Source organism: Prinia subflava, chromosome Z (genome assembly GCF_021018805.1).
Source record: "Prinia subflava isolate CZ2003 ecotype Zambia chromosome Z, Cam_Psub_1.2, whole genome shotgun sequence".
Lineage (NCBI taxonomy): Eukaryota > Metazoa > Chordata > Aves > Passeriformes > Cisticolidae > Prinia > Prinia subflava.
This window is the reverse complement of record NC_086283.1, coordinates 84,814,273-84,841,424: the sequence shown is the minus strand read 5'-3', so window position 1 is coordinate 84,841,424 and position 27,152 is coordinate 84,814,273. Positions and strand designations below refer to the sequence as shown.

At 34.6% G+C, this 27,152-nt stretch overlaps 1 protein-coding gene across 2 annotated transcripts in view; it reads right to left on the bottom strand.

The window, feature by feature from the left end:
- SPEF2 (sperm flagellar 2) overlaps positions 1 to 27,152 on the bottom strand; it is an 81,125-nt gene that overhangs the window by 23,826 nt on the left and 30,147 nt on the right. Inside the window, exons 18-28 of one of the 2 annotated variants that reach the window (XM_063423988.1) lie at positions 26,568 to 26,764; positions 24,710 to 24,837; positions 24,474 to 24,612; positions 19,975 to 20,112; positions 17,530 to 17,690; positions 16,451 to 16,625; positions 15,514 to 15,673; positions 13,413 to 13,514; positions 11,637 to 11,775; positions 10,221 to 10,462; positions 3,474 to 7,819 (exon numbers count right to left, since the gene is read on the bottom strand). In XM_063423988.1, the coding sequence (XP_063280058.1) occupies positions 7,812 to 7,819; positions 10,221 to 10,462; positions 11,637 to 11,775; positions 13,413 to 13,514; positions 15,514 to 15,673; positions 16,451 to 16,625; positions 17,530 to 17,690; positions 19,975 to 20,112; positions 24,474 to 24,612; positions 24,710 to 24,837; positions 26,568 to 26,764 (1,589 nt within the window). In that variant the 3' untranslated portion in view covers positions 3,474 to 7,811. Of the gene's footprint in view, positions 1 to 3,473; positions 7,820 to 10,220; positions 10,463 to 11,636; positions 11,776 to 13,412; positions 13,515 to 15,513; positions 15,674 to 16,450; positions 16,626 to 17,529; positions 17,691 to 19,974; positions 20,113 to 24,473; positions 24,613 to 24,709; positions 24,838 to 26,567; positions 26,765 to 27,152 lie in introns of those variants that run through there. The other variant, XM_063423989.1, reaches the window with a different exon arrangement.

Here is a 27,152-nt window from a genome sequence, read left to right as displayed (position 1 = left end):
GAAGCACCTTGAATTGCTAATATAATAATTTTAAAGTAAACAGAAATTTGGGTTCTTCATGAAAACTTCAAGTCTCAAGAATCAGATCATTTCCATATAGCACAATGCAGCCTGCATCACAGGAGCATCCTTACTGGGACATTTCATCTAAGAGTCAATAAACCAGGTAACATTTCAGTGGTTCATGGGGAAAACAGGCTATGGTCTATGAAGGAGCCAGTGAACTACAAAAAATAACAGAAAATTTTTACATCTTTTCTGCAGTCTCGGATTTCGAGTGCTTTACCATGAAGACCATAAAACTAATAATTTTTATTTTGTGTTTTTGCTAAACATTTCCCTTTCCATTTGATCACTGGCAGTCTAACTTAGCTTTTTGTCACACCATCCTATGTTTTAAACTGTTCAACTACTACTATGATAAAAGATGTAGTTCCTGTATTTCTTATGAATTTCTGACTTCCTGAAATGATATTTAATTTTGATTTTCTTCACAGAATTCTAAAAGGATACTAATATCCTCATATCACTTTTAGTGATGCTACATGACTTCAGAAACATACATTGAAAGTATCTGAGGATATGGAATTTAAAGAACTTTCATCAAAACTAATGTCTGAGATGGGATTAAGGATTGCAATCTAAAACACTACTCACAATTTACATAAATTATACGATTGTTTATGTTAACTATAGAATTGCTGATGTGCTGTAGGGTAATTTCTTTTACTTTACTATCTCCTCCAGAAACATCCTATGAGGGACAATTCTAAAGTTATAGTAGTTCAAAATCTTCAAATGGACTGTGACTTAATTCCCCTTACTGACATAGGTAGGAAGAATGAAGGAGTCTCAAAGAAACAGAGGAAATCCCTCATAAACTTGAGGGTTGAAATATGTTTCTCACTGTCTTTTAGATATTCTGTCTAGACTTAGTGGATTTGGGTATATATTACAGAGCACAGAACTGTTTTTGAGTATCTGATTATAATACCAAACAAGAGGTGACTCATCATTTCAGCTCAAGGGTTGCCAGTGCTTCATAATCACGGAGAGATGCTGAGAGTGGAAGCTACACAGATGGTTCCCAGAAAAGAATACTGGTGTCTGCAAATGGTCCTCTGCAAGCAGTGAAAGAAAATAATGTCCTCTAGGAAGGCAAAAGAAAAACAATTCCCAGAATTGGCCTTTTCCACTTAGAAAGACACATTTCAAAACAGATATGCTCTTCACAAAATCCTTTTGTAAGTACAAAATAAAAGAAACCAAACCTAATAAGTTTTAGTTGAATAATGTAGGAGAGTGAATAGAAAGTTAAGCATTTTTAATTAGGAGGAGTAGGAGGCATCTTGTAAAAAGAATCAGTATTCACGAAGACTTTGAAAAACTGGAGAGATGGTCAGAGTTTCACCAGAAACAGATCAAAGAACCTTTTGGAAATGAACTACACAAATAGATACATTTATTACATTGCAGATAAAACAATTCAAGAACAGACTTTGAGCACATTGGAGACACAGGATTAGAATTACAAGTGAACTTCAAAAATTGGAGATAAAGTCTAGAATAAAAGGATACTATCCAATAAAGATAAATGTCAAGTGCCCCACTGGGCCTGACATAACAAACTGAAATAATGTCCCAAAGGGAATCTTACTGCTAAAGTAAAACTTCTATAGACAAGTCTCTAAGGATTATAGCAGATTACAATATTACGAGAAAGTACATGGAAAGTCACTGCAAATAATTTTTTTTCTTCCCCCACCAGATGTTAAGGCTTCTTCTACAATACAACTTTGGAAACTCTATATCAAGAAGGATGTATGTAAATGAAAGACTGGCCAAAAGAAAGCAGCAAGAATCATCACAGGCTTCAAATATATCTCTTGAGATGTGAGGTTGAAGGAATTCTGCTAGTTTCATGGATGAAAAGATCATAAGAAAGCATGCACCCACCCTGCATCAGGGAAGTGACTTCAGTATTACAAAACCACCATTTTTTGGTTTCTCTTTCTTTTTTTGTTCTCACCTGTTGGACTTCCTTGGAACGCATTTTCAAACTTTTTCTAATCTGAACATAGTTAAAAATCTCCATTTGAAAACTTTGAGAGACAAGAACCCTCTTGGTATTATGTGATTTAAAAGAAAACCCCTAGAATTCACAATTTGATATATAATAAGCCACATATCTAATAAGGTAATCCATGAAATATACATCCTGTTGCTTACTGGGCAAAGTATATCTAAACATTTTTTTGTCAGTGAAATCACAAGTTCAGATATTTTATACAATGCATGGTACTGATCTCTGTTTCTGGTCCCTACAAACTAACTCTCTTGCAGTGGACTAACATGCATTAATGAGGCATTCCTTCAAAACCTACTCCATTTCTGACACACTCTTTATACCCAGAAGTAGAATAAACATCTATGCAAAATACCAAAAAGAGACTGTAGTGTATATATATAGACACACACACATATATATATCTGTGTGTGTGTGTGGTATAGCATAGCTCAGTATAGAGCAGAGCTGAGTACTACAGCAGGGTGTGGGGTACTGAGTATCTTCTGTATCACTACATGCATTTTATATTGAAAGTAGAGAGGTATCCTAATTTAGCAGAGGAGTGATTCAAAGGTGAATGACCTCATATTAATTTCTCCCACATTACCTGTAGTACACCTTCATTTGCCATTGGAGAAACCAAGATTTAATGATTTAATGATTTAATTTTAGCTATCTTTTGATATAAATCATAGCTATTTCCTTGATGGTAAAACTATATTCTGCTGGTATGCTCTACCTTTTGAAATTATCAAGTAGAAAGGTGCATTTAGAATATGAAGAATTATGAAAATATATATTCTCTAAACTATACTCATTCTCAGATGCTAGATTAAAAATCAAGATATAGTATTCTTATTGCAACACTTACAAATATTCTTACAGGGAAATAAAAAGTAGTTCAAGCTGTGAAGTGTATTAGTCATATCCTGTCTGTAAGAGTACTTATTATGGGAAGACTAATCTGTGCACTTAATAATCAGGAATGGGAAGATGGATTTGTTTTGCCTCTGTAGGTCTTCAGAAGAACAAGTGTTAAAGTTTATCTGGTTTGTACATCCCATCAGGGTCTATATCGGGAAAGCCAGATTTAGCAATACCATGGTATCTTCTAAAAACTTTTTCCACTCTATCCCATGTTATGGAGTTCATGCTTTTCAACATCTGCTCAGCAGAAGTTTTATCTGGTAAAGCAGAACTGGCAGCTTCCATGCAGATAGCCCAAGCATGAGCTTCACTACTCTGGTGTGTGTTTATAAATTCAAGCTTGAAGTCATCAGTGCCAGAACAAAAATTATGAATATTTTCCCCCAAATCCACATTATGTTTACGACATGGTACACAAAACATTATTCCCCTTTCATCGTCATATTTTAACCAGGAGTATTTTGTTAGCCATATTTTTGGAAATTGGTGATTCCTCCTTGTTTTCTGATGTTCCAAATCTTTCTTCTCTTTCCCTCTGTCACCAACTTCTCTGTTGCTAGAAGAATTAGTCTTGCTTTTAAATTGCTTCAGTGCTCTTATGGCTATAATTTAAAAAGAAACAACTAAATATAAAATAATTCTTATTTGATAAAATATCAGTTGTATCTTTTATTTTTTTGTAAATTTTTATCTTGTTAATTTGGGACAAGAGTTTGACTTGAAATGAACAGCCATGAAAGAGAAACAAGGAAAGCAGATCTACTCTTAAATCACTTGAAGGCTACCAAGATTCCTGTAAGAAATGGTCAGTTTTTATTTTGACTATTAGAAGTTTGTCAGAGTAGGCAACCCATGAAGTGCAGCAGCATCTATACTATTTCTGAAACGGGGAAGAGCAAAATTATGAAGTGGAATTCAAAATGGTCTTTTAGGCAAAATGTCTCCAGAAAATACTGCTAAAGTCACAAATATTACAATGTCTATCATAGCTGGCATTAGCAGAAATGTTGACTTGGAGCAAGTCTGTAAATGCATAATCCAAAACCTGACACAGAATGCCTAAAATGCTTACGCAGTAGTTGACATAATTGTCTTAAAATGTATTTATCTGCAAATGATATTATTACTGCCTTCAGAACTGTATACACATTCTTGATGCACTGAGATTGTTCTCAACTTTTCCCAGTTTTTTCTGAAGATGATCACCCTTATATTTTGTAGGAACAAATTCCATAAGCTGACATTTTGAAAATTTTATTTCTAGATCCCATTTGTCTCCTACTTTTGGCCAGTAATTTAATGATTCTTTTAGTACACCATTGCCATAATTAAGGACTTAGAAAAGAAAGCAAACAAATAAGCAAGACAAATTGCATGCAGAATGGAAGCAATAAAATGAGAAATATATTTGTTCACTGGAAAATAACAGAAGTAACTCTGCAGATGACCTAAAATCTGACTCTGCACCCTCCTTATTGTGATATGTACGTCAAGATGCAAAATTAATGAGTACATTAAGCTAATCATAGAGACAAATGCTATTCCCAGTGCTTTAAAAGGTCTCGAGAAAAAGAGTTTTTGTGTGCGACTCTTTTCTATTTTAGAAGAAGGAGAAAATTTTTATATATATATACACTATACAATTCGTGAGAAGTGTTTGTTCCCATTGTTGAAAAAAGTGACAGCTTGTTCCATTCTATTCTAAGCATCCTGAAAGGCCATAATATTAATAAAAGAAGTTAGGAACATGCAGTTTAAATACATTTCCAGTATGAATCATTCTTGTAAAGAACTTAAAATCTGAGGTAGCAGCTGTGGTCCACATGGATAGCAAAATGAACTGTCTCAGGATGTTTTTCTAACATGCTCTGGTACCATAAACAGAACTGAAAAGTGGAAGAGAAATATTCTTAACATACAGTAAAGATTAAAAAACTTCATTAGGCAGACACAAAACCACAGGGTAAAGTGAATGATAGGTGGAGGGCTAGAGAACTGGACGTGCAACTTGAGAAGTAAAAAGGGTGTAAGGAACAAAAGCATTTTAACATCTCCTTAGTGCCTACTACTTCTTTAGGCGCATGGAAACCTGCGGAAATTTGCTGATGATTAGGGAAATAGGGATCAGAGATCATTATTGGACCTGTGATCCACTTTCAGGTATAATATTGCCTGTAAGATGGGCCTACAGTGTTTCCAACACTTTTTTTCAATTCACATGAAGAAACTGGGAATATAGGAAAAGGTGGGATATGTTGCAGTGGTACCATGGAAACAGCAGAGGATACAAAAAGAAGCCAGCCTGTACTACTTATGAAGCAACTTATGAAGCAACTTCTGCACATAAAGTTTGTTATCAAATGAAATCAAGAAGAAAACTAATGTGGGAAAAGCTACACTAGGTAGATCTGTTTTTCATTAAAATCTTCTTAAAAGGCAGTATCATTCCCTGATACAAACAATAATTGGAAAGCTTTTATATGTTTCAATAAACAGTGCAGAAAGTTAAAAAAAATGCAAAAAACCAAATTAGTGACAATATTAAGATTATGACCACTAGTGAAACTTGAAAACAGAAAAATCAAACATTTTAAAAGGAGCATTATGAATGACAGCAGCATAAGTTTACACTACACTCTGTAAATTAGGACTGTGACATTTTAGATGAACCCGTGGCATCTAAATAAAGAGCAATCACTATGCCTCAGTTATAAGGCAGATTACAAAAGAGACTATTTCTTAATGATACACCAGTCAGTAGAGAATTTTCTATAGGTGCTGTTTAAAAATATCTCCATAAATCAATAATGTAGTAAATCTCTATTAAACATTCAGATTATAAATTTACACTGGCAACAAAATATTAAGAAAATGTAAACATATACTAGAGATGAGAATCATGTTACCATTTATTCACTTCTCATCAAATTTTACCAAAATGTTTGAACAAATTAATATTCCCTTCTATTTTCACTGCGAAAAAGTATTTCTATAGCAATTCCTGAGTAGGGCTTTGGATAATAATCCCTTGCAAATTACACTCCAGACTCTATAGCAATTTTATAAGGATGAATGAGTGGAATAAACTCTGAAGGCTGAATTATATTCTTCTAACCTTAGGACTCTAAAAGGCAGTAATATGAGATACTTTTACCCTTAGATGAAAAACATGGGAGTCTCAAAAACGTGACGGTTTTCATCCAAGTTGTTGATAGACTCATCACTCTCTACAGGTCAATTTCACTGTAAATATTTGCATAACTCATTCACTAATTATTGGTGTTGCTATATGTCCAATCTTCATTAAATAGCAAGAACTGGGAATTTATACTTAGAGACACTGAGACCTAAGGTATTTTTGTTGCTGCACAGAGGTAGTGAGGTCCTCTGTCATGCTGACTGAAATCTTAAAATTTGATATATATATATTGATATACACATATTTGCAAATGCACAGAAACATATACAAATATGTTAAATGTGCTCCACAAATTTCTGAAGTTAATAATATACATGACTTATTAAGAGACATAACAGTAAGTGTAAATTAAACTATTGGTAGAATGACTAAGTTTTCAGCTACAAAGGAATACTTCCTCTGTCCACACAATTAAAACTTCCATATTTTCAAGTTAAAAAGAAAAACACATCGAAGATAAATTGTCTTTAAAAGATACAAGTTAGAGATGATGAAACTATTCCTATGATCTCATATGGACTTAAATCTCTACTTGCATCGAAGTCAGGCAATTACTATTCTTCAATTGTTTCTACAAAAGTGCTTGTGGAAAGAAAGCATAATCTGTAGACGTTATCCAGGGCCATTATATAATTCTGACTCAATAAAATAATCCATTGAAAAGGTAACATTTCAGCTGAACTACACACACACACTTTAATATAGCTGTCTGCTCCAAATCTACCAACACAGTAAAATACAATTCACAAGTTCACAATCTGAAACAAACAGCAATGCAATATAGCCATTGTTTGTCCCTTATGTTTACATCTTAGCAGACTATTTAATAGTTTTATAATGAAGTATTTAAACATTTTTTGGTTATTTGATAAAGATTTTTTTTAAGTCTGACTGGTGTCTATCTAGTCTATCCAATTACAGAATCAGTTCTGTAATTAAACTGGAATGGTTCATAAGGATCATGCCTGTGAAAAGGAAAAAAAAAAAATTAAATGCTCTTGTGTGATTCAATCATAAGATGGAGAACAAATCTGGGATAGAATCTACTTTGATCTGCTGGGTAATGCAAAGCCACACCCACATTGTGTTCTCTGAAATAGCTTTAGCAGAAAATGGAGACATTCCATATATGTGCTAATTGAAATGAGAAGATATGTGGTTATAGAAGATTGTAGTGCTGAAGAGAATCAAAGGAGATGAGATCTAATAAATATTTTAATTTTGTTGATTAGAAAGGCATGCATTCCAAAAGACTGTAAGAGAGAAATTAAAAAAGGTGAATGTTATTAGCTTCATTTAAGACTTGTCACAACTCTTCCTATGAAAAAGCACTCCCAAGGTAATATATTAGAGCACTGTTAAAAACTTGATCAAAGAGTTAGTGAAATTAATTAGTGCAGACTCATGTTGACTTAAGGCAATAGCACTTGGGATAATAATAAAACAAAAAATAAATATCTTTCTCAAATGAAAGACTGTCAGTAGGTAGGAAGGTCCAGCGCAAGATGGTTTTTTGTCTGCTGGTGCTTAGAATGGAGAATAATGTGCTTCCATGGAGAGTCGAGTGTGCAGGATAGCACTAAGTTCACTGTGAAGAATCGGCAGTTCTTTAAAACTTTAGATTCCTAGGAAACACAAAACTGTTTCATAAGAATTCTTCCATGAATATCAAACATTTCTAACTATACTGGCCCTCCCACTTTTAGATTTAATTTTGGAATTTGTAAAATATATCTTGAAAAGACTTCCTTTTGACATTTAGCAAATATCTTTTGCACAACTTGTTTACATATTACACATTTACAATTTCTTCTAATATAATCACCCCTCCTTTGTTAGTCTTTGTTTGCTTGCATTTCTAAGTAAAAATATGCTCCATGTAATCTCCGCGATGCTTTAGAAAAGCCTAATTTCCAATTTTCAGAACAAATTTAGGAAATTAATTATTCACTACTACTTCTATTCTACTACAAGGAGATTGGTAGATTTATTCTATTTAGACTTGCGCAATAGCCTATGCCCCATGTGGTTTTTTATGTGTATTTCCACTGTGAATGCTGAGAGATATGCTGAGGTGGGTAAGAATAAGAAAAGAATAAGATGTTTGGCAGCAAATCTAGATCTGTTTGGAGGTTCTCAAAGGTAGGAGTTTGTTTGTTACCTTTTGGTATCTCCTTTAGAGATGCTGTTCAACAAATTCACTGTCACTGTGCTGGGTGCTTTAGTGTTTTTCTCTCTTTTGTTCAGTGAGAGACTAACTACTGAGATGTGTATTTTCTGTTGACCATTCTATTGAATAAGGGGAGAACGAAGGCTATGAAAATTTTTCCTGATGTTTTAGGAAAGAAAGGAGTCTATAGTGAAGTGAAGTGGTTGCCTTAGGAAACCTAGGATGTGATTTATGCTGTCTTAAAATGTGTAAGAGGAAGCATTTTAAATATGACTAGCACAGCTTGTGCTTTCCATCCTTATTCAGCTATCCAAAAGAAGTAAGTACCTTAACTTAATAGTCACCAAACAGGAGATAAATACATGGGGTATGGGACCTTATTTTAAACAATAATTCTTTCCCATTGTCTCAGAGAACAAGCAACAGCATTCTTTTACTGTCTCATGACTCTTTTGCAGATGATCATGCAAATCATGTTAGGTCATTTTAGTGAATATAATACTATCAAAAGGGAAATACTGTAGAATGATAAAGACTTCAGTTGTTTTCTTGCTAATTATTACAAATTTACAGAGAAAATGATTGTTCTGTCCTAAATATGTCAAGAATATTAAAGTTTGTAATGGACAAAATTTTTTAGTTTTAAGTATTTAAATCATCAATGATCTAAAACCAAAAAAACCCTTTTAACTGGAAGTACCAATCAAACTGGTATCTGTTTCATTTCTATGGCACTGTAAATGACTACAAACACAGGTTTTTAATTTTGTGTGGCATTATATATGCAATGCTATCTGCAGAATAGGTCTCTACAGAAGATTTTGAAATCCTTATACACACATCTACACTCGTACATTAGAGATGATATGCATCTCTCTATGGAAAAACCGTAAGTATCTGCCTAAAACTGTTTTGTATGCAAAAGGAAATTGGAACTGCTCTATAAATATACATGAAAAATATTTCCCAATAAAGAATTACACTCAACTTTATTCTGCCTTCATAGCCTTTCTACACTGGAAGAGTTAGATTTTGAATTGTAAGCATTTGTTTACACATCATACTTCGCAACCTTAGTGGCAATAATACTAAACTTATAAATATAATATGGAACACTGGTGCAAATATGAAATGGAACAAATGAAATACTCTGCAAATACATGTGTAAATACTTTCCATCTCCAGTTAGAACTGCCTTACTTGAAGTACTTTGTAACAATTAAACCGTCTTAGGAACTATTTCAAGTAAGACTTTTTAGGCATCCTAAGCCTTAAGTTCCCATGATAAGAGGGTAGACATAAAATAAATACATGTTTAAAGGTAAAAAAATTACGTGTCTAAGCTAATGCTTGCAAATCACCCAGACAACAGGCACACATTGACTTGAAGAACATAATGGTTAATATTTGTAATAGACCCTATATAATAATTCCATGAAAATACTGATCATTTTAAATTTATGTTTTAAAATAATATAGTCTGAGTTAATTGAGCTCTCAATTAGTAAATAATTTAAAAACTTGCATGTTTACATAAACATGATACACACTGTACTGAAAACCTATTACAGAGACACCTGTTAGATGAATACTAAACATGTGGTCTTGACAATAAAAAGACCATAGGAAAGCCATTAAAAGCTTTCAAGTGGTCTGTTACTTCACATTTTCAATATCCCTCACCATGACTTTGCTTTCCTATGCAGCAGGATCTTTAACTGTAGTACAATCTTTAACAATATAGATAGCTAATGTTATCTTTAACAATACAGATAACTGACTAAGCTCCCAATTACTCTAGATTTTAAGTACGCAACCAACAGTCCTTCAGGAGTTATAAAGAAAAAATTTCTTACCTTTAGGTGCCAGCTCTAGAAACTGCTTATGAAATGTAGTAAGTTGTGAAATACTTAGAGTACTACTTCCAGAGGTTTCTAGGCATTGAAATTCTGGTGGAGGAGCAGGGTCAGGAACAGGGTCAGGAAACACTTTTACATCACTATTGATGAAGAAATCTGTTCCTTCTAAAGTCATTTCATATTGGATTTTGCTCGAACTCTCAATATGATGTCGTGAAACCTCTACCAGTTTTTCAACACTGAAAGCATAAATGCAGAAACTCATGAGTATAATATACAACGTTAAAAATGTAGCTTTACATTTTAATGTGTGTGTGCTTTTAAATCTTTACTAAAGAAAGAATTTCAAATCCTCTGTGTGAATTCTATAGCTACCAAAATTATTATGAAGTCTACTCCTCCTCTGCTGCAAGAAATCTTTTGACTGTAGTCAGAAATTTATATGAAGTCTGATCTAAGACACAGAAGAGACCTGATGGAAAAACATGAAAGCACTTTCTAGGCTAGGATACTGGAGAGGCGTGTGATCTCCTGTTTCAAGTGAAATGAGTACAATTTATACAGGGAAAGACATCAACTGTCCATAATACGGAACAACAGATCTTCCTGGGAATGTCAGGTCAAAGGATATGATATTCTGTAAATACTGTGTCTTTGTTAGCACACGTCAGGAGAGAAAATAAAACTGGCTAGAAGGAAGAGGCATTGCCTCTTTGAACTATGGCCTGTTCAGGCCTTCACATCCTCCATTTATGCCTCTCTTCTTGGTCATGCCCTGACATGGATCAAGCAGCACTGTCCCAGTAATGATTCAGAAGTTAATAGAGGCCAGAAATACTTCGCAAATGGCAAAGTACTCCTTCAGAGAGGAAAAGCCCTTTAAAGATACAGACATTGGTCAGTCTATGCCAGGTAGTCTAGTATGCTATAGTGATCCCAAGTACATTTTATTTACTAGGACAGAAAAATTGTGAAGGAGAAATTTTTTCTAACAGTGCTTGAAATAATTTTGAGAAATGTAATACATGGTTTTAAGAACAACAGATAGAATTCTCCAGTGCATGTAAAAAACAGGAAAGAAAATAATCCACACTCCAAAATGACAGAAGCTACTGAAATGATACAGAACTTTCTACTGAATGGAATAACTGATTGTCTGCTCATGAATATGCTAAACCTGTAGTCTAGAAAAATAGCATAGCATGATAATTACCTTTACAGCTACAAGCAGAACCTTTTAGTCAGCCATGAAATTAGTTATTAGCATTTAGGTTTCTAAGATACAACTCAATAAAATTATTATTTTCTACATTTTTTTTCCAAATTAATTCTGTCTCCAGAAACAACTACATTTACTACCATAGTTAGGTTAAAGAAAGAAAAAAAATCCTTTTTAAAATTGATACACGTTACCTTGATATTTCCTCCAAGAAGGTGGATCCAAGACACTCTTCCATATCTTTAAAAGCCTCTTCTGCTTTAAATTTTAGATCCTCAAGAAATGCTAAAGCTTTTTCTTTTATAAGATCTAGCCGAGATTTTGTGCCTGCCTCTGTTTAAATGGTAAAGTCAAAATTAATAATATTTATAAAATGTGACAAATGTTCTCAGTCTAAGCACCTAAAGCTCAACATATTTAACTGTTTTTAGCTAAAAGTATCTTAGAGGATACTTTCTGCCTGGCTAGTCACCTTTCTTGTAGTACAGTTAAGACTGCTGTAATTGTGGCTTCTCTACATGTCCTTTGTGCAGCTGCTATCAGCATGTTACAGAGGTAAGTGCATGACAAATTTTGTCTCCCTGCATTTTCAGAGGTAGGTACTGCATAAATGACTGATAAAGCTGCTTTCTTAACACTAACAGAATAAAAGGCAAGGTACATTGATGCAACAGAGAAATTAAATATTAAATCAATATTAAAAACTTAGCAACTATACACAACGAATGCCTTTGTTAGACTCTATGTATCTGTATAATGAAAACCACAAGTTACCAAAAGGTGACAGGATAACAAAGCTGCAAGCAAAACTATGATTCTCAAATACCAGCTATGTGCCTGTGCAAATAGGAAATAGAGCTCAACATGTTCAGCTTTCCTTAAGTTCTCGGCTTTTTTCTTAAATATGGGAAGAAAATGAAGCAATGTCAAGAAAAATGTTAATGACTTACTACATGTTAAATGTAAATGTACATGTTAAACATGTTAATGACTCACTAAAATTCATCTTCACGCAATTAGTATCTTCAAAGTTATTACTATTCTTCTCATTACCTCAAAATCTTAGAATATTTTTTCTTGAACTGCTTTTGTGTTAAACCAGGTTGAAAGACATAGGTGTACAAGCATTTGCTCTGACTGGATCTAAAGAAGCCTTATGAGTTTGTGGTTTGTTTAATAACTGCTGTTTGCCCTCTATCTATCATAATAAAATAGTTAGCCTACCAAAAAGGTACCATATGATGATGGGCTTGCCAACTGTTGCCAAACAGAACCAATAAAAGCTGAGTTCTATCTTCCCTTTAATGACAAAACAGTCCTTCTTCTAGTCTAAACCTATCCTAAAAAAAATTCTTAAACCATTTTTAGTTGGGGACTTTCTTTCTTCAAACATCTACTTTTGGCTGAGATGAACCATTTTGTTTAAAAGTTACTGGATAAGACAGACAAAGAGACTGAAAAATATGTAAGTTTTGGAAGATCTGTCCATAAAGCAGTTTGGAAGAACAAAAAAAATCTATGTCCTGCTGCTTGAATCCCATGTTGCTTGAAGAGGAAGGAATCAGAGAAAAACATCAATGAAATATGCAACTGCCAAGAAATTCTTTCCCAGAACAAAACATTTCAAATACTGAATCCAATTCAGTTGAATATTGAAGTGTGAGTAACAACTTACGCAAAACCTTTTCTCTCATGATGTATATTTGCTTAGTCATAGCAAATTAAATTAGATGAAATGAAACAGAAGACAAAAGGAATAAAAATTATATTACAACTTTCAGTATATTTACCACAGAATGACTAATGATTACCACACTATTTCTTGATTTCTCCAGACATGACTGTCTCTCCTTCTTTTTCTTTCTTATCCATCCATTTTGCTTACTGTCTCTGGTTAGCATTGACTAGCACTTTAACCACATTAGGAATAACAATCACTTACCAATATAAGTAATCAAATAGTAACATACCCTCATGTTTCAAGGCACTCAAATATTCCTGATTTATTTTAATTGCCAGTTCTTCTTTCCTTAATTCTTCAGGGTCTATAGGAGCTGGAGTGTCTTTTGCTCCTGCAGGAAAACAGACCTCTCAGTCTTTGGACTTTGCTTGTAAATTTGTGTATTATGAAAAATTACATTTTCTACCTTACTTGATGTGACCATTTATGAGAATGCAAAGGTGGATACTCAGTTGCCAAATGTGATTTACATCTGCAAGTCATGCTAAGGTTAACACTACATAAAAATACCCCAGCATATACAACTGTATTAAAGTTGGTTAAATAACATCCTAAAATTTACTTCTGAATGGAAAGTCATAACTGAAGTGTGCCTCTTGTTTGATCCTAGATGGTCAGAAAGTCCTATTTGACTCTAGTATCTACTAATTTATCACAACCAGAACATATATAAATGTCTTTTGAATAGTACTTGTTTCTTCTGGAATAAATTAAAGTTTAACAAACGATAGTAAATATGTTATGGTAGTAGTTACATTCAAAGCAGTGAAAAGAACTATGCTATTAAAAAAAATAGAAAAAAAGAGAGATCAGTCATTTCATTCCCCTTCAAACCTGCATTTCCACCTTGGTTTGACTTACTTATCTACGAAGAGATATTGTAAAGGTATTTTATCATGTTTTTAGAGATTGCATGGAATTCTGTAGCCTCACGACTTTGACTATTACTCAACAATATTAAAATATTAGTAATTGCTTTATCTTAGAAGAAGAGCAGATGAAGGTGTTACAGAAAAAATAAAATTATAGCTGCATGATACATAAGGTCAACATAAAACAAATTGTCAATTCTGGAAGTCATAGAACTACGGGTGGTAAGCTGTATCACTCTGTTACCAGCTCATAGCTCTGTCCTAAAGAGTTCTCATGTTACAGGAACACTACAGTAACTACTTGAAATTAAATCAAAGTCAATACTTTAGTTACAAATCCATCAGTTCACAGTTCATCTTCTACTAGGAAGAATGCACAGCTGTCTAGCTGCAGCTCTGGTTTGGGACTTTCAGATAATCTTGTACCAGGTCTGAACAAAAATTTCATTCCAAGAAGCAATCCATAAACTCCATACTAGCCACTTAGCATGAAACAGCTACTGAGTTTTATCACAAAACTTTTCTGGAAGTCTGAAAATCTGCTGCTCTCTTGGCTGAATTGAGACGCTAAGATAAGCCTAAGGCTCCCTGGGCTCACAACTGGCTAAGTATTTGCAAGGCTATGCTTTTGCTCACTCTGCATAGGTAGAAATAACCAGAGAGAGAGAACGGAGCACACTCGAAATGAAATTTCTGTCAAAAAAAAAGTCAACTCTGTTACGCACAGTAAGTCTGCAGTTACAGCTTTCTCATTTGGAAATGGCGTACCTGAGTTTGAGGCTACCCTACACCTACAAGGCTTGAACCTCTCTCTTGTTATGTAGAATGTCTTAACAAAAGACACAAAAGTTTAGGCTCCAGGCCTCACTTTCTAATGAAGTTATGACATATAACAAATATATAGCAGACAAAGGGTGAACATGTCATAAACTACTACCTGCACAAGGAAATAGTTGTGAGAAAATGTATAAACAGCCTTGTATGCCACAATCTCTTCCAGCACACTGCCTGTTTTTCTCTCTTGAAAATAAATCTTATGTTTTCACCTGGTGGGACAGGTTCTTGCCAGGCCTATGTGCAAGACCTACCTCAATAGGAATCCACTTTTTTTAGGACTTCAGCTGTCAAGTAGGCAGAATTTAATAGAATTTTATTTAACTTGATAAACTAGCTGTAACTATTTCATTCCAATACAGAACATGATGATAAAATATTTACTTTCCATTTAGAATATTTATTTCTACATATAATGACTACATGCTTAAATAAATACAACTGCCATTCAAAAGCCTTTCCCCTCTATCACTACCAGCTTTTCATACTGATATTACATTTGACATCTTAAAAGAGAAATTAAATCCAAATTAAATGTCTTGGATTATTAACTTCTGTATTATTCATATATTTACATTTCAGTAATTTCAAGCACTGCTAAAAGAAAGTCTGCATTTTAAATACCTTTTTTTTTAGTAGATGATTTGGAAGATGCCTTTTTGGCATCCTTGGTATCTTTCCCAGTCACTTTGCCTTGTTGTTTCTGTGCAGCTTTCAAAGCTTTTTGTTTTAGCTGACGTTCCTTTTCGTCCTCCATTTCTCGAAACTCTATTTCAGCTGTTACCTTGACACCACAGTCACACATAGCACATAGTATCAGCTATGTGCAACTACTGTTTTAAATAGCCTATACTTGCTGAAAGTACTTGATGAGAAGTACACACATTAAAAAATAAAGGAGTTATTTTAACTAATTGATTAAATTTTGATTTTTTATCAAAAAAAAATTCTGCAGCAAAAATGTAGAGAGACATACTGAGTTTAATTCTTGTAGTCATTGCCTATGCTTGAAGAAAATGTTAGAAAAGCACGAATCAACAGCACAGAAAGCAAGCCTAGTGTTACATGGAAAGGGAACAGAAATCCATTTATTTTAAATGATCAAAGAGAAAACAAAAATCTAACCTAGAAACCAACCATTTGAAAAGCTCATCTAATTTACTTTTAGCTACACAGAAAAAATAATGTAACCATAGGATCTGAACATGTGAAAGGTTTGAACAAACATCACATAATGGGATTAAACCTGTCCATCTTCTCACACTTCTATTGAGGGATAAGAGAAGAGTTTATCAAGGAAGAAGATACATAGAGACAACATCTGAAATATTTCTCAGTAATGGAATGGAAGGTTCAGTTATAAATACAGAGGTGCTGAAAACACAGACTCCAACATTTTCCTCATACAACTACAAATGTATTCAATGGAAATACCAGTGGTGGAGCAAGACATCTGAAACTGAGGTACACAGTGCAAAGATTATGTGTTTAGGCTGCCTACTAAATGGGGAGCTTTGACAGTACAATCCAGAAATCTTTTAGTAAATAAAACATTCCATACCATATTTGATACTGCAGTTACTGCTGTTTGCCATGTATCAATAATAAGATTTTCATCATTCCTACAAGGAGCCACTCTATTTTCAGAATTCTTATCCTTAAGACTCTTCTTTTGAGTTCCACTTTCTGACTTGGTATTACCTGGTGAACGCAGTTTCCAAGAAACTAGAGGAATCCTCAAAAATAAAATATAAGGAATAATTTACATCCTGCTTTATAAAAAGTGGTAAAATCTACATTGGACTATATGCTGACAGAATACTGTATTTTGAAAATATAATTTTCAAAATTTGCAACAGAAAATAAAAAGGGAGGAATTTTCTATATGGCCAAAACTGATGAGGTGTGTGTATAGCAAGAAAACTGTCCAGTTTAAGTGTGACAGCTAAAAAACAATAAAGGTGGATAAACTACATCAAATGACTGTGTGATTTGCTGATGAATTCCACATGGGTTAGACACAGTTTCATTACTCAGGTAATTTCTAAATTCATTCTAATTAAGTTAAAAAAGATTACATCAGGTGTTATTACTGATGGCATTTTCTGTATTGTGAAAGTATCAGGTGGCATCCCTCATCTTTTAATATGGCATTCAGTTTAGTCTACATTTCTAGGTTGCTTTGCTTTACAATTGTTATTAGATAACAGTTAATTATTTTTACATTTACTTAAAATTTATAACATTTAAGTTTGATTTATTGGCACAAATTTTAAACCTACTAATGTTCCACAACAATACTTTACTTTACATATGTGAGGATTGTGCTGTAAATTATCAGCAACAGAAAGGAAAGACGGAAACATTTCATAATAGGAGATTTCCTCCTGAGGCAGCTTTTAAAATATTTTGCAATTCAGTGATGCATTGGTGACTATGATACAGGTAAATAAGTAAAAAATGAGGGATAAATGCAACCTCTAAAATGATTTAAGATTCATCATTTGACTATAATCCCTGGTTAAAAATTCTTATTTCTCCATCCTTTGAAATATACACACATATAATTCTATATACTCCAAAAATCTACCAGTGCATTCTATTTGTTCATATTTGTATAATTATATACTGCATTTCTACCTTCTTGATTCATCTTGATCTTGCTTCTGCTCTCCATTAATAATATCTAATAGTGGGATTCTAGTAAAATCTTGAGTGTCTTCTGTTGGGATTTTCCCTTCCATTGCCCTATAATAGTCATGAAGGAGTCTTCTTGTATCCTGGAAACGATCCAGTTCAACCTTAAGAAGAAAGGATAAAGAAACTGCAGTTCAACATACCACAGAACAAATTTTTGTTATCACATATTAGCAGAAGCAATTCTAAATCTTAAGAGTTTGAGGGAAAGCAAGAAATACAGTCATATTTGTTTTAAAATTTTTACTATACTGAATGCATACTTCTACTTGCATCTCTAATGTATTCACACTGCCATTTCTAGGCAGTAATAAGAATCTTAAGATAGGAAAAGCTATTTACAGTAAACAATGTTGAATGAACTAAATTTTATTACAATATATTTTGATGTATATGTATTTCCTAGTAGCAAGTATTGCTGACTAATTCCATGGATCTTCTTGTTCAATAGAAATGAAATCTTAAAAGTATAAAATAAAAGGGTTATGTGATGGAGAAAATTTTAAAAGTCATACAGTTTTTCTGGACCCAAGTAATCAACAGACTTTGAATACTTAAGTGTCATGAAGATCTTTTTGTGTGAATCATCTAACAAGAAATCAAGTAAGATTCAAGAAACATTTAACACCTGTCATGTTTTGATTTATTGATACAGTAGGTTGTTAGTTTCTAACTGACAAAACAGTACTAAATATTCATGGGAAAATGCACAAAACCACATTCACAAAACAAAGGATGAAACCTTTGTGGTGTAAACCAGCACTTATCCATAATTTAACGAGAAAATATCTTCTAGTATAACTGTGTACATAGAAAGAAGGAATGAAATCTGATAAATGACATTTATACAAATATATGTGTTTACACAGTTACAGAGCCACCCGGGGAACATATGTAAATTCCAACAGAAAAAACCCACAAATGGAGAACTCAATACCAAAGAAGCTTATTTTTGGCTGCTTCTAAAAATAATAGTCATTACATAAAGTTGTAGTTATTATACTTTTAGTCCTGTAGTTTTAGGATTAATAATTCATTTATTTGGGGGAATAGCTACTAAGTAAAGCAAGAAGTATTGTTGTCTATTAAATTTTCCTTTTTGAAAACAAAAGCTTACATATGGTAAATATGTGTTAGTAATTTTCAACAGTTGTTGTCCATATCCACACAGGACAGATCAATTAGATTCATAGTGAATCTCCTCTGAACTCCACCATACATGCCCCATGAAATTCTTTTAGAACTAGGATTGCAAAGATATAACTGAATATAAAAGGAGAATAATAAAATATTTAAGCTCTGTAATATAACTTTGTCTCCCTTAGGCATATAATTCAAGATGGATTTTTTAAATATTCAGGCCTATAAATATTCAGGCCCAAGTTACAAGACCAGTGAGGTTCAGATAGTCAGCAGTTATTTGATATTTTGACCTCTCTTTAGTCAGTGGCCTGAAGTCTTTATTTAGGGCATTATGTAGACTTTTTGAAAACAAAGGTAACAATTTCCTTACTATAGCATTGACTATTTCACACACTTTTCTTGAATTACCACAACTATATAATGATTTTATAACCACTATATAAAAACAGCACACAGACTCGAAGGGCTGAAAGCCCACTCTAAACTGCTTAGGCCTGGCTTTTTCAACTAAATTAGCATACAAGGCATGGGTTTAAAACATTGTTTTCATTCTCTTCTTCAAATTTGCCAAAACTTTCACAGAATGGTCACCTCAGTTTGCAGAAAAGCCTGCCTAGCCTAGTCTGGTCTAGAATACTCCAAACCTTTTCTAAACTAAATTTATGCACCAAGAATGCAAGACTGAATGGACACTTGAAAACTTTTAAGTTACATAATGGAAAGCTGGGTCCTATTTGAACAACAGCAGCAAATGACATCTCAATCTGAAAACCTAACTTGATTTTTTGGGGTTTCATTTTTTTGGTCAGCAGATAAAATTTCAAGCCACATCAGTGAAATTACAACTGAAATAAATTTGAGAGATGGGAAATACTACGACATCAAGCTGTGAATGATGTAATTCATAAATTTAAAGGAGATGTCAATATGACCACAGAAGGATAAAGAGCAGTTACATTTCTCTCACAAAGTTCAAGATAACTAACTGGAATTATAAAACTGCAAAAAGTAGCAGTATATAATAGAGATTGAAAGTTTTGTGGGTCGAACAACAAAAATGGTATTTTTCTTAATCTTTCCTGCATTCCAAAGTTAAATGTATAGACTGTCACCTACTTTTTGTCTCTTAACTTTGCCTATAAATTCAGAAAACACATGAACATTTGCTTAACTAATTTTTAATCCTTCATATATTTGAAGCCAACCATATGAAATTTCTCTCAGGTCTACTATAGCAGTCCATACCTGCATAAGCGTAAAGAAATGGTTCATTGCAATCCCCCTACGATCTGGTAACCACTCTTCATTCATGATACCAATACGTTCCTGCTCTGCTTCTTGTCTTCTGCTGTCACAGACATCCCAGAGAAGATCTCTTAGGTCCTAAAGCACAAAATCAAACGGTCATTAATTACGATAGAAAATGTAACTTTTTTTTTTTTTTTTTTTTTTTTTTTTTTGCCTGTGTATAGAGCAACTTTCTATCTGAAGCTTTTCCTTTACTATTATAAATATGAACAATTGCTCAGGTCATATGCCTACAGCAAGCTAACAGAAAGTTTCTTTATGAGTGTGACAGAGAGAAGAGCACCAAGATAGGAGTTCAGTGTGCAGGCTGCCTTGCTCTCCTTAGGCAGAGATGATCTACCTAAGCTAGACAAACATGAGACTATGAATAGCTAAGCTCCCAATTGCACCAACAACTTTCCACTTGAATGGTTTTCTAATTAATAGTACTAGTTTAATAGTTAATGGTTTGCTAAGAATAGTACCCTCAGGGGATGGGCAACATGAAAAATAGAGATTTCAAGTGTTTTTCAAAGTTGAGTAGCTTCCACACCACTTTTCTCTAATGTTCCTTTAATTAAGGGCTGTTCAGCTAGTGACTATGTCAAATAGCACCATGTGGCTCACTGAGCACTGAGGACCAATTAAGCATAAAACATGCTGGTTTTTCCCTATTGCCTGTTTTTCCCCTGTTGCCATTTCTGCATGGAAAATGACAAGCCACTATGTGTAAGAGGCCATGGGAGGAGAAGAGTGCTGTTAAATACAGGGCCAAGGTAGGACAAGATGAGATGTCTCTGGCTCCAGGCAGTGCTACCCTATCTGACCTGTTCAGGGACAGAAGAAAAGGAGAGGAGCTTAGGCTTATTGTGAAGTGATTTCTTATTAACCAGGTCTTGGTTGCAACCTGTTACGTCAGATTCTGTTCCTCCCCCCGTCTGAAGACTTCAGATAAATTCACTTGTCCTGTATTGGACAAAAGCCACAGAGAAGTCCCTGGGCTACCTAACACATCAATGACGGCTAAAGGTAGCCAAGGTGCAGGCAATCAGATATTCATGGCTGTTTACATTGTAGAATGTGCACATAAGAATATGCTGCTGGATGAAAAGCATATAAGCATATGACATCGATTGGCAGTAGTGAGTTGACCTTCGCTGACTTCAGCTGTCCACCAAACTGCTCTAATCACTCCTCCTCACAGGAAAATATCACAGGGGGATTTTCTCACAGGGGGAGAAAATATGATAGAAAAGTTCATGCATCAAGATAATGGTGAGGAGATCACTCACCTATCACTGTCATATGCAAAACAGACTTGATTTAATTTAATTTAATAACAATTAATAACACAGCAGAATAATAGTAAATAAAACAAAACTAAAAACACCTTTCCCCCACCCATTCTTCTTCCCAGGCTTAACTTCACTACTGACTTTTCTACCTCCTAAACAGCATAGGGAAAATGGGGAGCGGGTAATTATGATGAGTTCATTATACATTTTTATCTGCCACTCCCTTCCCTCACACTCTTTCCCTGCTCCAGAGTGAGGTTCCTGCCATGGACTACAGTCCTCCACAGATTTTATCAGGGCAAGTCCTTCCCACAGGCTTGTGTTCTTCAACAACCACTCCAGTGTGAGTCCTTTCTGTGTGCAGCCCTTTAGGACTGTACTGCTCCACCGTGTATACTCCATGGCCCACAGCTCCTGCCAGGAACCACTGTGGTTGGGCTCTTCATAGGCTGCTGTTCCTTCACAGCATGTCCACCTGATGCAGCCTGGGTGGACCGCATGGACTGCAGGGTGGAGATCTGCTTCCCTGTGATACTCCATGGGCTTCAGTGGAACAACCTGCATCACCATGGCCTTCTCCACAGAGCCATGGGGAATGTCTGTTTTGGTGCCTGGAGCACATCCTCTTCCTCCTTCTTCACTGTCCTTGGTGACCACAGAGCTGTTTGTCACATTTTCTCACTCCTGTTTCACAGCTGCTATGCCATCTTACAGAAGCCACCTCTGCAGATGCTTTGCCACAAAAAAAACTTTCACATAAATGCAATACCTCACAAACACACTAATGTTTTGTACAAACTAATGTACAGCTCTTTCCAGTATCTTTCTTAAACATGTAAAAAGAAGGATTTTACTCTTTGTCCTCACATTATTTATGTCAAAGTTTTGATTTACTGTAAGCAGTGGAGAAAACTGCAGAGGGATACAGTGAGTTATATTCCTCTGGCAGAAGCTAAAAGCATGACTATCTTCTTTTTCTCTCATTGCTCTTCTTCTCACGTTGAAGCAGTTTCTCTCTCCTTTTCTTGTAATAATGTGGTAAAAAAGTAAAAAAAAGTAAAAAAAAGTAAAAAAGTAAAAAAAAAGTAAAAAAAAGTAAAAATGGATGCATTTGCTCAGTCCTCTCCTATTTGGAAAAAAAGAAGTAGTGATAGCAAGCAACTGATTATATTAGATGATAGCAATGTACTGAGAGGGAATTTGAAGAAATTGCTGCAAGACAGATAGAGATGTGCTGCTAAAGTGTGTCTTATCCACAGTAATTCTGTGTTTGGATATTTAGGATGTGTGCTAGTTTTGGCTGGGGAAGAGTTAATTTTTTTCAGAGTGGTGAGTATGAGTTATGGTTTGGACTTGTGCTGGAAACAGTGCTGGTAACACGGGGATGATTCTGTTATTGCTAAGCAGAACTTGCACAGAGCCAAGGTCTTTCCTGCTCCTCACCCCACCCACCAGCGAGGGGCTGGAAGGTACCAGGAAGCTGGGAAGGGACACAGATAGGAGAGCTGCCCCCAGATGACTGAAGGGACATTCCATACCACATGGCACCATGCTCAGTAAGTAAAGCAGAGGGAGAGGAAGGAAGCAGAGGGGACACTGGGAGTGGTTGTGTTTGTCTTCCCAAGTCACCATTACGTGTGATGGAATGGCCAAACACCTGCGTGCCTGTGGAGAGTAGTGGATGAATTCCTTGTTCTGCTTTGCTTCTGTGCACAGCTTTTGCTTTGCCTGGTGAACTGTCTTTACCTCAGGCCATGAGCTTCCTCACTTTCACTATTCTCTCCCCCATCCCACTGGTGGGGGTCAGTGGCTATGTGAGGCTTGAGTGCAGGCTAGGGTTAAACCACAACATCAAGACAAAGTCTTGGCTGCCCTCTGGGCTCTGGACCTTCAAGGAATTTTACATACATCACAAAATGGGGTGCTTTAGAAAGGGTCCAGCTGAGATTATAGTGTTGAAGAGTCTGTGAGTTTGGGGAAAAACATTATGAAGATTGCTACTCTTTTCATTTCCTTTTTCTAACAGCAAGGAAGGATAGCTGACAGAATTCATACATTCAGGGAGATATAATGAGCATGGCTTTAAAAGCATAGAGGAATATCATCTTCACAATCACCCACAGGTTTGGAATTCACAAGCGGTGAATGCGTTATTTAAAAAATATGATCTATTCTGAAAATCATATATTCACTCCAAAGTGCTTAGGTTTACCACAGTATCTGAGTTTCACTGCATCATATGGGAGTGTAAACTCCTCTTCTAATTTGAACTGGGTAATGTCAAACATGGATTTCTGTTTTGAGCAAAAGGCCAAATATTTTAATTTTATCTTTCTAAAATACAGGACAGAGTGATTCCAGTCTTTTTATAATGCTATTCTGTAGAAATTAGAAATATGGATGATGATTTTTCAATCCTCTACTCCATTCTCTAGGAATGTTCCTATGGAAAAGGAGGTCCAATGCTTTTTCATCTCAGATGAACTAATCCATTATTCCTCAAATGTTCCCTTCAACTAGAAAGGTTGCCAGTATTCCTTTTCTCCTTTTTGGGAAGCATTCCTGATACAACTCAACTAAAAATCATGTCTGTTCTGAAATGGAATCTGATTAATTCAAAGACAGCTCTACTTTTGGGTTATGCCAAATCTGGCTCTGAACTTGTTAGCATATTTAGTGTTACGGATTTTTGTGAAACAGAACTCTCAGGACATGACCTAGAGAAGATCTAACTGAATCAAAACATCAGAACAAAAGAAATTCTACATACTTTGCAAGAATCAGTTTTAGAAAGCATATACTATCATATATAATTTACAGAAAAAATAAAATACTGCCAAGATTTTTTAGATTGTGATAGAACTATCCAGCTTGTAAAATCTGTGAAAACCACAAAATGTAAAGAAAAAGAGTGCAGAGAAATATTTATTTTACAGTGTATCACAATACCACAGAGTAACCTAAAAACCAAAGCAAGATGTAAGAAAATTATGGTCAAAAAACAGAGAAATAATTTTAAAGGACACATTATGCACAAGAGGAAAATGGCACAGTTTGATAAGAACTGTAAAGAGGAAGAAAGAAGTAAATAATAAAATCATTCATGTTTTATCAAAGGAAATAATAGTCTAGGGTATACTGTAATTTCTGTTATTTACTTACAGTAACCCTTTGGTGTAGCTCAGCTTTTGTTTCCTCGTCATCTCGCAGGTCATCAGCAACTGAATTAAAATCTGTTTGCCACTGAGAGACAAACTCTTGCATAAGATGTGGACGTTTCAAATAATCCTGAAAATTTCTTCTGTAAATTGCGGTAAAAATAACTTTTGGGTTACAGACTGCCCCACGAAAAATACATAACACAAATAATAATGTGATAAAAGACTATTTCTACTTACCTAATATCTGCCATGTAATGAATTATAGTGTACTGTTCATCCCTTAGACATCTAAGTACAGTTTTGATTGTATTAATATATGTATTTTCTACCATTTCCCAGTAAGGTACTAAAAAATCAATTATCTCCTGTGAATTTTTGAAAAACATCAAAATTAATTGATTTATTTCTTGGTAATTCATTTATCTGTAGCATAAGAAAATACACAAAAATATTATTTCATGAAATCATATGATTCATTTTTTTTCACTACGTATTTCTTTTGGTTTACAGCTGATGACAGATACTGTATGAACACATACTTTTATCCTGTGGATTTCTTTGGGAAAAAGTGGTAGGTCTCTAAAGGAATGGGAAGTTCCAGCAGAATATTCCAGTATTTGTTTTGGATATGCTCATAAAATAAGCGATGATACTGAATGAGCACTGAAGTAAGAAAATTTGGTCATTCATAACTGAGCTCATAATAATCTGAGCTGACTGCCTAGTGTTGCAAAAGTGGTTTGACTGACTGACTCCCATGAAATGTAAATAATGGCCATGGCCAGAGGAAACCCAGCTGATAAATGAGGTGATTGCAGTTAGCAGGAAAAGCTGGTAAATGCTAGGAAAGCAATTACAGAACGAATTTCAGATCCTCTCTGTCCACCCTTGAAAAATATGCATCTCAAAAACTGCATGTAGTCCCAAGCCTCTCATCTCAAAAAATTTACAGCAGAACTAGAACAGATTATAACTGGATTTGAGAACAAAAGCAACATTAGGAAAAATGAACATTTAAGAGATGCTTGTCGCATCTTAAATGCCCTTAGATGTTGATTATAGAATTATTATCCATTTTATCTATCAATACGTGAATTAGGGTCACCATGAATTAGGGTCACCAAACGATTGAAGCAAAGATCATGGTTTAAAGCAAAGAAAACAAAATATTTTTTCAGAATTAACATAATATTACAAGCTATGTCACAGAGAACCAAAAATAAATGGTTTCCAAAAAGCTACTATACCAACTAAAAAACACAGTCATGGAAGAAAAATCCATTGAGAGCTACTAAACAGAAGATGCAGATATGCAGCCATTTCAGAAAACCCCTAAATTTCAGATCGCTAGAATCTGAGAAGATATCCTTGGGGAGAAAATATTACTAAAAAATATACTAGGAGAAAGATCAGTGCACATCTCTCCATACCTACTCTTTGTATAAGACCCACAACATACCCTTGTTGTACCCTTGAAAGAAAAGTGATCTAGTAAATTTGTGTTAGTATTTCATAATAGTAAAAAGAATTATTATTTTGGCAGCTGTGTTCTTCATCATAATTGCAAAGTGTCACCATAAGATTTCCTAGTTTTCTGTGCGTTCATATTAAGGTACAAGTTCTCACTTTTCTCACGGTCTGCTCAAGTAAACGAGATTGTTTGTGCATTCTTCTCCACGAGAGGAGGGGTGAATGACAGTCCTTTTGACCAATGTGGTTGGGAGCTGAGAATTCCACCCTCCAATCCACGGTCACCTTTCTAAAAGTATATAATAGGATGAAATAAACAAATCAGGGCTTTTCTGCACTTGCTCTGTCTTTTCTTTCAAGTTCCGAGTCTGTGTGGTCATTTCAGCTTGTCAAACAGTGACATCAAAGAACTAAAAAAAAATCTAAATTTGAAAGTATGATTCCTTATTTTATGTATTTTAGTAGCAACTGCTCTTTGTGTATTTATCACAAAGCAATAACATACCTTTTCTTGAAAAATATTGAAAAAAACAGCATGCAATGATGCAAAAGGTTTAGGTAGGACTGCATAAAATACTAAGAAAAATATATACTTTGAGATTTAAGATTTTCAGTCAGGAATTACCTGAGGAAGTGGTTCATCTACATAAATCCATTCATCTGATCCTGGTTCAATCGGTGGTGGTGGTGTCTCAGGAGAGGGAGGAGGCTGATCTACAACTGGTAAAACTTTTTCTTCTTCATCTGTGACAGGTAAAACTTCTTCTTCATCTGTAACTGGTAAAACTTTTTCTTCTTCTGATGCTGTTTCTTCAGCAGACCCTTGATAGAAATGTACAATTAGTAATTCCAAATGTATTTTAAATATCAATAAACAGAATTAGACATCTCTGCTACTCTCACAGATTCAAAATAATATATTGGAATATATTCACTGTTTCATTACTTAGGTGTTGTTCATCAAAAATATCCTCATGAAATCAGCAATGCTCAAGGAAGATTGGATCAGTTAACACCTAAAAAAACTTGACATCCATAAATCCAAGTGCTGAGGGAGCTGGCTGACATAATAGCCAGGGAGTTCATGATCCTCTTTCCTCTTGAAAGCTCATAGAGATCAGGAGAAGTTCTTGAGTAGTGGTAGAAAGTAAATGTCACCCTGGTCTTCAAAAGTGGCAAGAAAGAGGACACAGGGAACTACCAGTCAGTC